The sequence below is a fragment of the Akebia trifoliata genome, chromosome 3, assembly GCF_017979445.1.
Source record: "Akebia trifoliata isolate Shusen 1 chromosome 3, ASM1797944v1, whole genome shotgun sequence".
NCBI lineage: Eukaryota > Viridiplantae > Streptophyta > Magnoliopsida > Ranunculales > Lardizabalaceae > Akebia > Akebia trifoliata.
The window spans coordinates 45,098,793-45,110,863 of record NC_141377.1 but is presented as its reverse complement, the minus strand read 5'-3'; the positions used below and the strand labels follow the sequence as shown (position 1 = coordinate 45,110,863).

General features: G+C 32.2%; 1 protein-coding gene across 1 annotated transcript; it reads left to right on the top strand.

The window, feature by feature from the left end:
- Positions 1-8,398: 8,398 nt before the first annotated feature.
- LOC147407296 (calcium uniporter protein 3, mitochondrial-like) lies at positions 8,399-9,713 on the top strand. The gene is made up of 2 exons (XM_086435779.1): positions 8,399-9,039; positions 9,140-9,713. The coding sequence occupies exons 1-2, from the start codon at positions 8,470-8,472 to the stop codon at positions 9,635-9,637; spliced, it is 1,068 nt and encodes a 355-aa protein (XP_086291905.1). The 5' UTR covers positions 8,399-8,469; the 3' UTR covers positions 9,638-9,713.
- The last annotated feature ends 2,358 nt before the right edge of the window (positions 9,714-12,071 follow it).

Here is a 12,071-nt window from a genome sequence, read left to right as displayed (position 1 = left end):
TTTTCAAAATCTTCGATCATATTAAAAAGGTTATTATTAAATCTAATCTAGTAGTTTCTAGTCTTATTTGCCTTACTTGACAATCTATGTAGGCCAAACTATTCAGTAAGCTTTAATCACCTAATGAGAGTTGTACGTTTCGTTATACAAAGAATTTGATTGGCTACGCAAAAAGTAATCTGAAACCCATCCTTAAAGTGGTCTGGGCCAAAAACACAATTAATTGAACCGACGCCCCTCACCATTCAACTTTGTCGGTCTGGGTTTGAAATTATTTTAGCGAAATGTCAGTTTCAGTTTGGTTACAGTAACATCGTAATACCAATCACTATTAAGCTTATAGAAAATTTAGTCAAGACACACAAAACACAAGGTGCCAAACATACTCATCCCTCCGCAATCAATGGGTCACCTACCTCCAATCATAGAAGATATTTAGAGTTTAAAACGTACAAGAATTCTAAATAGTCAGTGCTGCGTGCAATGGCCAAGACATCCCTTTTAAAAAAGGAAATTATATTGAGTTCAAACTCCCTCGTTGACCACTCTCAGCTACTTACATGATACACGGGTCTTGAATCCCATCATAAAAAATAAAAAAAAAATAGGCAACTCGTGCATATTTGATATCTACATTAGTTACATGGCATCCAAAAACATGATCAAAATTTTAAGAATTCTAAAAATTAAATTTTTACTGTTTGATTTTAAATTTAGGAGTTCAATTACTATCCATTTTCAAAGTCTTTGATGAAGTAAAAAACAATTTGGTTTTGATTTTAAAATCTAATTTTAAGCCATGAACTCTAGAAGGTTGGGTTGTTATATTTGACCAAGATGTATATAACCTCATTCTTATCAAATCACAACTCATAATATAGATACTTTAAACTTCAGCTATTACAATTTAAAGAAGAGTCGTGATAATCTAACTAACCCACAAGACATACTCAATCGACTACCTAATGTGACAAGTTTGAGAATCGTAAATCTGTGCTCCTCCATTATACACAGTTTCCTGAACTTAAATTTTTTTATGGGGAAGTGCAGTTGTGTATGCCTAGGAGCACAGATCTACGGTTTCCAAACTTGTCATGTTTGGGTAGTCGATTGAGTGTGCCACATGGGATAGCCAGATTATCATGATTCTTTAAAGAAACAATAAAAATTACAACTTGAAGGTGAAGCAAATGAGTCAGCGCCTACATATAGTTATTTTGGGTCCCAATTTGATGAAGGACGTTAACGATATCTTGAATCCCACTTGACTCCATTAGGGTATTCTTAATTGAAATTGTTTTTGAGATCTGATATTCAACCATCTTCAATTTTGGGCCCAATGATTGCAACCTACTATGTGCAAATGCTAATTCTCTAGATCATTTTCTCCACTCATGTAAAGCTCACTAACTTCTATGTAGAATTCAAAAACATGATCGGATGCCAAATGGGTGTAACCATAAAAGGTGTATCTATAGTTGGATTAAAATATTAAATTTAGAAGTTTAACGGCCGTCCATTTTCAAAAGTTCTTGTATAAATTAAAAAATATATATATATAATAATAATTTTTTTTTGTCTAATCTAGACCATGAATTCTAGAGGATTGAAGTGTTATTTAACTAACACAATAATTCATATAGGCTAAAGGAGGTATTATAAATCAAGTCACACCTTCACAAATAATATGTAAAATTTTAATTAGGTTTCTTGGAATATTTATATTTCTCATTTTTTGTTAAAAGTTTTAATCTATAATTGAGAGTTTTCTTTTCATAGTGGAATCAGTGTAATTCATTGACGTAAAATCTGTGTTTCTTTGTGTGATTAGATCTTGTCTATTGATTGTATTTTCGATTCATTTTCTTGGTTCAATTGCATATGTTTGTTTAACAAGTATATGACTAAGTTAGTCACACAAACCTAATCAAGTTAGGTTTGACCAATATCAAATGAATTAAGAGAAAATAGGGAATCAACTTTATTATTTATTGTAGGATTTCTTTTTTTGGGTTTAAAAGTGTGTATTCAATCTCCTAACATGATCGAATCGAGAATCCAATAGCCAATGACAAAAAGTCTTATCACATTAATCCTACAAGTCACAAAACCAATATGGACTAATTAAATAAAAGTCATGATGTAGAAAAGTTATTAAATTGACCAAATTTTAGGAGCTCTATAAGGAGAGGGTGGGGACCAACATATTAGAGGTAAGTGAGCTTCGGCAATAGATATCTCCCAACAGTGAGAAGTTCTAGACAACATAGAAAAGGATTTAGAAATGTCAACGGTATGCATCGTGGATCTCAAGGTATAGGACATAAATCGTTTTACATCGAATTACTAGGCAATAAGCAACTAACATACTCTGATATAAATAGTAATTGACAAATACACTTATGCTATGTTTGGATTGAGAGAAATGGAAAGAAGAGAAGAGAAAATAAATGAGTTTCTCTCCATTTTCCTTGTTTGGATTGTTAAGAAGGGAAGAGAAGACAAAAAAAAAAAAAAAAATTGGAAAGAAGAGAAAAGAAAAAAAAAATGTGAGTTTTATTTTTCTAAAAAAATAAAAAAATCTGTAGAGAAATCCTTTTAAAATATTTTATAATTTCAACTCTACCCTTAGATCTCTTTTAAGACATTATAAAATTTCAAAACTATCCCATTTTCTCTCCGCTCAATCCAAACATGGTGGAGAGAAATTGAGTCTCTTTTCTCCCATTCTCTCAATCCAAGCATAATCTTAAGAAGGAATCCAATGGAGAAAAGAGATCAGTGCCAAGTGGACTCATGTCACATCTGGGGCACTAATAGTTCATACTTGGGATTTTATGTATTAAATGATACACGAAAGTCCCATTTCATCCTTTCGTTTGAACCATTGATGGCGGTCGACTTTGTGTAGTGTGAAATACTGTGAATCTTAGAGGTCTCATCATCAAGTGATTTGAGAACAAAATGGGGATGAAATGGATCAAACTGAGATGGTTACACATATGATGGGAGCACCAATACACGTTGATCAATGAGACTAGTAGACAATCCACTACCGTCTCGGAATCTCTCAAGTCTTAGCTCATAGGCAGGGGCGGAGCTACAAAGGCGCCGCTCGCGAGTGCGGGTTATAGCCCTCACTGGAGTTTTTTTTTTTAAAAAGGAAATTTTTTATATAGTACTCCTCCATATTTTTGCAAATATTTAAAAGATCCCTATGCTAGAATGATCCGTCTAGATCTGTATTTTTAAAAAATGTTGATTTAAGGAAAGTATTTAAATATATTTTACTCATAAAAAATATTTAGATTTGTAACAATTAATGGGCTTTAAATTTAGAGATCAACACTCAAGATCTACCCATTTTCCTAAAATACATTGAAATTTTTAATACAATTTTGAACACGCAAAATGGAGACTGAGCTGACTCATTCAAGTCATATTTTCTTGGTTGTGTCAAAACATTAAAATTAGAAAAATTTTATACATATATATTAGTTAAATTTTCATTCTAACGCACGATTATTATAACTCATCTTGATATAGTATCATTCACATTGACTCATTAGAGATCCTTTATGGCTCATCCAAATCAATTAGATTTTAGACTTCTTTGATAAAATAAATAATTTTTGTAATTTAAATATTTATTATCTTGATAAAATATAATCTCGTGACTAAACATATTCTAATCCACCTTATTTAAATAAATAAAAAATTCTAAGTATTTGAATAAAAATATAGGTTTAACATAATTATAAACTGAGTTAAATGATTTACATAGGTCAAAATACATGACTTCAGAACGTTAGCTCAATATCAATGGGGGATGAGATAAGACAAAACATTTAAAACCATGTTAATTAAGGAGGATTACTAAATGCTCAATCACGAAAACCATGTTAATTAAGGAGGATTACTAAGTGCTCAATCACGAAAATCCTCGTATTTCATAGAAAAAAATATTAAATCGATTGACTCAGCAAAATTTCTATAAATTTGACCAAGATTTTCAAATTGTTAATAGAGTCATCGAATCTCAGACATTTTAACTATTAAAAATGATTGTTTTGAGTTCTTACCATTTGTTTGATATTTTATAAAAAGGGTATTTATTTTATATTTATGCATGCGCAAGGGGGTTAGGTTTTTGTTCTTTGGACACTATGATTTTTTATGCAATGACCGATGATAATTAAGTGTATGATTTATGTGTAATCTAGCCATCCTGGTCTTTCTAGGCACCTAAGCTAGAAGCTCCCCTTGCTCCTTGCCTCATGTAGGATTGTTTTAGACAACTTAATATTATGGCCTTGGTTATACTTGAACATCATACAATTTGTATTCGAGAATGAAAATTATTATTTGTAGTGAATAGTCCATCATTGATATAAAAGGAAATCAAGATTATCGATCGATCATTCCTAAGCTTAGCCGCCACTAACTAAAATCTTGGCTCCGCCCCAGCCCATAGTAGTCCATTTACTATGTGATTTTCTCATTTGGTTGAATTTTTTTTAGTTTTTTAAGTTTTTTTTAATTTATTTTTGGGACCAACAAACAAACAAGTTGCAACCCAACCTAAATATATATATCCATTTAAAAAAAATGTTGTTTGAACCCTAATAATTGCACTTCATAGGATGTGTTTTTGCGATCTCTTTCAATCCATCATATCTTTTTTTTTTCTCTTATTTTCTCGAAACTGCTATCAATCATAGTCAGTGTCTATTAATTTCACAACCATAAATATGGAATATATGCAAATGGTTAAAGTAGAAGATGATGCAAAAGGAGTGATCTTTTAGTTCTAATTAGAGGATAGTTTTTTATAATGTGGACTACAAGAACATCACAAAGTTTTTAGAAAATTAACTGATCACCACTTTTTCAAATCGATCAATTCATTCTATTTTGAATTAAATGTTTCTCCAAAGTAGTATTTTTTTCTCCATGACACAATCTTCTCTTATATACTGATAAAAATGATCTTACCTACCCTTATTTTCAACTAGTAACAAAAAAACCTTTTACCCACTAGTCATTTTCATGCTCTACGACCTTTATGATACATTATTTTAATCTATTAAACCTCTTCATCCATTGTTTTCAACGTCACCTTAATCCTTTGTAGAAATCTTTAATTTTTCTATCTAAAATTCCCAAAATCAATCATTGTTTTTATTTTATAATTCAAAAAATCTTATCTTGTCCTTGAGGTTTGAAGGTTAAAGTAGATAGAATCTTAAGGTTCAAGAGAACGATAAATTTGTTGGTTTTCAGAAGAAGCCAATGTAAAAATCTCAAGAAAACAGGGCATTTAAGTCATTTTTTTACAAGTTAAGGGTTATCTCAGTGTAATTTCGTGACAAATCCTTTTGCTTTCTAAACTTTTTTGTTTTCTCAAAATGGTAATTTATCATTTTGAAAAATTCTTTCAAAACATGTTGGTCTAATAAATGCCTTTTTTTGTACATGATTCAGTAAAACACCATTTTTTTAATTAATATATATTTTGGTTCATTATGGTGCAGTCTAAAGTGATGATGCAAAGAATTATTCAAATTGGTTAAATTGAAAGGTGCACATGATTTAGTAAACTACCCTTTTTTCAATATTGATGTAGAACAAGTTGCAGAAGATTTCATGAAGCGCATGGATGTCAAAAGTCCAAGCAACAAAAGATCGAAACGCACTATTAAAAATAATGGATCCAAGAGTCAGAATCATGCGATGGGGCCATTCCTAAATGGAATCATCGAGATCCTCAAGATTCATGATTTGTCATGGATATTTCACTTTTAGGCCTGATTCTTTTCTTTACCTCTTTTTAGGCAATATTATTAATTTAGAAAAATTTTGTTTTGTTAATAACTTTAGATACAAGTTTGAATCATGCAGTGTTAGTTTTGCCTTACTTTAAGGGTTAAGTAGTATTTGTTTTCATACTTAGTTTATTTTTAGGGAAAATTATAAAATTATTATAAAAAAAAAACTTTAAAAAAATTATTATAAGAAAAATATTACATTTTTTATAATTATCAAAAGGAATACAAATTGACACTTCAAGTGCCGAACTGTTCTTTTTAAATGGCACACATGCCCTTTAACTCACAGTCCAACAAATGTTTGATATGCAGCACAATGACATCAACGATAGAAAGAACTTCTCTCTCTTACCCGCTACCCACAAATTTATTTTTTTAGATTTCAAATCTTAAAAAAGGTCGTTGGGCCCACATTGATTATCACATTGACAATCTAACAAAACAATCTTTAGATTTCCTGAAAATATTCATATTCAATATATATTTTAATTTCCCCTTATTTTTATTATTTTTAGAAATTTTTATTATGTTTGACTATTTTTGTGTTTTATTAGGATTACAAGTCTTTTTTATGTTTAAAAAAAAAAAAAAAAAAAGATATAACTACACTACAAAAATCACCTTCAATTTAGTAAAATTTCACTTTGAGAATTCTTTTTGATAGATTCCAAAAAAATTTAATCCTTCATTGTTTCACATTGTGTGGTGTAATCTAAACTAATGATGCAAACAATTTATCAAAATGATGAAATTTAAAAATATTAAAATAAATTTTTTTCCTATGGGCCACACATTACCTAAAAATATTAGAAGGAAGATGTTGGTTAGCTTAGTTGGTAGATTCTAGGGGTGATGAGACTATTCCTATCACAATGTTAATGACCTCATTAAAAATAGATTTACTGATAATAAAAAAGAAATAAATAAACTTGAAATTGAGATTACAACCTAGAGGTGTGGAGAAACAAACTTGTGTCTGACTTACAAAAACAAGTAGGAGTTGAGATTTAATTCTATCATGAATCTCGATGAATAATTTCAACTTTATTTCTCTATTCTCCCTTCTTTTTTCAAGAACACTTCTTCAACTTTATTTCCTTTTTTCTTTTATCCATTTTCAAAATTACCTTTTAACTTTAAAACTTAACCATTCTACCCCTTTTCAATAATAGTACTATCACTTTATTGGCTTTCCTCTATACTCCATTGGCCCCAAAGAAGATAATGGTGTCATAGTACAAACTCTAGTACACTTAAAATTGAGATCCCAAGTCCCAACTTAGAAGTAGGAAAAAACTTTAAAGTGGGTAACCTGCTTCAAAATTTTGAAGGAACTATTTCCATTAATTTCCAAGGAGGTATTCTAAATTTTGATAGAAATGGAAGGGGTGTGAAACAAATTCAAAATGCCAATGTGCCTTGCGAATTTTTTGAAGCAACATGACCCCTTTAAAGTCGGACTCAAATTTGGCTCATTTGAATTTTGTTCACAGAACTAATAGAAATCTGAGATGAATCAATCACATGTACCCACGTGTATTGAATTGCATACCTAATTTATGAAAGTACCCTTATTAGTTACAAAACTATCCTTCTATGCCGAACGTGGCAAGAAATGAAGATTAGCACTGTGAGCTAAAAGCCACTCCAACATTAGCATAAGAGTCGTGTTGGAATGACACAAAAGTGAAAAAATGATGTGGTGTAGCACACATTACCGTTGATGCTTTTTCGCTAGATACGAGTACAAAGCATCTATGGTTATACGCGCGCGCCATCACATCATTTTTATCACCTTTGTGTCATTCTAGCATTTTCCCTAACATAACTAAGAGATAAATCATAATAAATGAGGGCTAAGATTCAAATATATTCCTTCCATAATAATATTAAAATAATGATTACTTCACTTGATTAATACTTGGCTGATATGGCATGGACACATAACCATAGATCTTTTTCCTCATGGACCCTCCCATCTCATGAAAGATGTGTAATTATGCATATCGATAAAAAAATCTATGATTCCATGTATGTGCCACATCAGTCAAGTATTTATCGAGTGAAGACTTTCTAATTCAAAAATCAACAATCAGAATAGGAAAATGCTGGAATGACACAAATCGAGACACAAAGGTGACAAAAATGATGTGGTAGCATGCGCATAACCATAGATGCTTTTACTTATATCTCATGGAAAAGCATGGTTATGTGCGTGCCACCACATCATTTTGTCACCTTTGTGTCTATGTTTGTGCCGTCCCAGCAAGAATCGTCATAATATTAACCAAATTTTATCTCTTTGTAAACTTTTCATTTGCTTATTCATTGAACTTGAAAGCATGAAAAATGCTAAAAGATTAGCCTTTTGTCATTTTCATGTGACAATATGGAAAATGCTGGAATGACAAAATCGGAGACACAAAGGTGACAAAAATGATGCGGTGGTTCACATATAACTGTAGATTATTTTACTCGTATCTCGCAGAAAAGCATCTACGGTAATGTGTGCAACACCACATCATTTTGTCACCCACCACGTCTCGACCAATATTTATTGGACCCAAAGGCCTCGCAATTTTCAAACGAAGACCCTCAACGGTTGGACTCTCTCCCTCTCTCTCTTCTCTTCTGCTCAACAATGGCGTTTTGTAAAACCCTAGCTCACCGTCTCTCACACCTAACCAAAATCCAAACATTAACCCACTTTCCATTATCTTCTCTTCACTTACAAACCCTAATCTCTCAAAATCCCTCAAACACAACATTCCGCCATGACTTCCTCACCTCTCCAGATTTGAACAAGCACGGGTTTTTCCGGAAATTTCTTCAGAAGAGAGAATTGGCGATGTCTCCAGAGTCCCGATCTTTTTTTATTGGAGATAAGCTGATGGAGAAGCTCAGAAGAATGGACATAAACAAAGATCGTCTTCACTTAGAGGGACTGAATCCTCCTCCTGATAAGAAATCGAATCCTAATTTGGTGAACATTTCAGTTGAAGATGCGAAAAAACTGCTGAGAGCGTCGCATTTGGAGCTGTTGAAGTCGAAGTTGAGACGAATTCCTAAGAATTGTGTTTCGCATTCGGAGTTCGTTCAGATATGTGTTGAAGGTTCGAGTCTCGATCAGGGATTAGAATTTGCAAAGATGTTGGATGATTCTGGAGAAGTAATCGTTTTGGGAAACATTGTTTTCCTTCGTCCCGAACAGGTATCCTTTTTTACAGTTTCTTGGAATCGGTTTTGATTTTAAACAGATTTCCCTTCTTCAATTAAACTAATTAAATTTACCCAAATTGATTTGGTTACAGGTGACGAGAGCGATCGAGGGCATAATTCCTCAATCCATAGCCCACCCAAACGATCCCCGAAGAAAAGAATTAGAGCAAATGGAGAAGGAGAAGGTCGCGATCGACAAAAAGGCGGAATCACTCGCTCGAAGAGAACTATGGTGTGGATTGGGTTTCCTCATAATTCAGACCGTTGGGTTCATGAGGCTCACTTTCTGGGACCTATCATGGGATGTCATGGAACCCATTTCCTTCTATGTGACTTCCATTTACTTCATGGCAAGCTACGCTTTCTTCCTTCGAACTTCCAAGGACCCATCTTTCGAAGGGTTCTTTAAAAGCCGCTTCAGTGTGAAGCAGAAGCGGCTTATGAAGATAAAGAAGTTTGATATTCAAAGGTTTAATGAGCTTCGCAGAGCATGTTATTCTTACTACGAACAATCAGACTTATCGTCATCACCTACTTGTTCTCCATTTTATCATTCTGGAAGGAATTTAGTTGGTGCTCTGCATCACTAAAAATAGATTCAGATCTTTTGGAGAAAGAAAGATTAATAGAAATTAAGAAAAAAAAAATTGTATATTTTGCATAGAATTTGTGATTGGGATTGAATCGAGCGATGGACAAATAGAGGGGAGGAACACTGCCCTCTTTTAGATAATTTACTTCAAATTAATTATAAATCATCTCAGAGGATCAAATGAGGGGAAAATTTTTTATCTGAAGAAAGTGACATGTTCTTAAACAAAAGAGAAACAACAAATGGCTTTGTTTAAGAGTAAATTCTGAAATAATTACCAAAATTTTTGGTATTTTCGAAATATTGCTAATGTTGACACAATTATCATATAATGTTGATAAAATATTATCAAATTGTTAATATTACATGATGACTTTGTCAACATTAACAATATTTCAAAAATACCAAAAATTTTTGTAATTATTTGGGAATTTACCCTTTTGTTGTTACCGTGTAAAGTGTCATAAATACACTTCAGAAATTAGAATTCAAGGGTTTTTTTTGGTAAAAAAATTAAGGCATTTTTTATATAAAATCCAATTTTCAAAGTGTATGTATTGCACCTTAACATGTGCCTTAACGTGACACAGAAAAGAATTAAGATGATTTTGTTAAGAAAAAGAGGGAGGTTACTTAATCCAAACCATGGTTGTATTTAAAAAGAAAAGTGTTGAAGTAACGTTAAAATGTACATCGATTCTCACATTGCTTACGTGGATGTATGTATGAAACCATAGATGTTTTCATCGAGATACGAGTGACAAGCATCTATGTTTATGTGTGCATCTCCACATCACCGGTGTGAGAGTTGATGTATATTTCAATGTTACTCCAGCACAACTCATTCAAAAATAAGTCTCAGTCAAGTTGAAACAATTAGATTTCTGAGCTTGGCTTCAAATCTCGTCGGAGAGTAAAGATGATTCGTCTCATGTTGTCTCAATCGACAATCTTGGCCGAGTTACAAAATCTTTTTTTTTTTTTACCTTTGTAGAAAAGGAGTTAGTAAATCTCAACCAAGTGAATCGGTATTTTGTAATTTTTAATTTAAAATATTAAAAAGTTTATAAGTTAAACATTTATTACTTAAATAAAAATGTAATATTATGATTAAGCATGTTCTAATCTACTATAAGAAAGTTTTATAATTATATGCATATTGCATATTGCAAAAGCCCAAATATGGGCCCAGTCCGCTGTCTACAGGGATACCCGGTTATCAAAAAAAAAGTATATTAATAACCAAATATACAACGAGTTATATGGTTTATCTCGCCCAAGACAACTCGGTCTATAATTTGCTCCTTAAAAGGAAGTTGTCTTCTGATATAGACTCTTGAAAACGGTTTATACACTTAAATAGTATTAGACGAGTAACACATTATTGATAATTATTTTATGACTCGTTAGGCAACGAGTCATCTGACCTGATAGCCAAATCGAGTTTTCGGATTTTAGAACACTCATCCATGACCCTGCGGGTCAGATCAGATTTTTTAACAGAATGGGTTCATTATTGAGCCACTAGTTTTGTGAATGTTAGTTCTCTCTTTATGAAAATAAATTAAAGCAATTTAAGAAAAGATAAAAAAAAAAAAAAGTATACTATTTTTAGTTTTGTAGTGAATATAAATCAATCCAACTAATTTAAAATTTGAAAAATTTTCAGTTCAATCATGAATTGATTTAAAACATCGGCAGAAAACACCTTTCAAAACATTGGTTTTCTATTTGATTTGAAAACTTTAACCAAGCCCAAACAAGCTTCAAATATACTAGCCCAAAACTGATCCATGGTAGGGCCCATCCCGTTAACGTATGAGATCTATGGCCCATTGGACTCTCCATGTTTTGCGTATTTTAGAAACTATGGATCATGTCGTTTAGAAAACCAATAATAGAAGGAACCTTTAGTTAGAAGTTTAAAAGGGAAGTCTTCTTTATCTCTCATCTATAATAGTAAGTTGTACAACTAGAGAGAAGATTCTATTGGTATGTTCATTGTCCATCTTGATTGCACTGGCCAAGGGTATGTTTTAAACCTTTTTTGTTGAATTTTATCTCCCATCAGACACTCATGGCCTTGTCTCTCTTTATGAGCTCTTGAGCCTCTCAACTCATTACCAATTGGTTTTGAGTTGGACCCCAAAATTTATCATGGTATCTATGGAGGATAATTTTCCCTAGGTATCAAGGGGTGACATTTGGCATTGAGGGAATTGGATTAGGCATGGAGATCCGAGCCAATTGAACCGAGGGTAAACTTGGTGGTTTGATCGCAAACTAACCATGGGCTTGGGTTTTACTTGGTCAGGGGATATTGGGTCAAGATTACATAGCAGAATGACTTAATCAACTTAAATCCCAACAAAATTGGGAATTGACATAACTAAACGGAGTTGAAATCTTTATTAAAGGAAAATCCTAAAAAA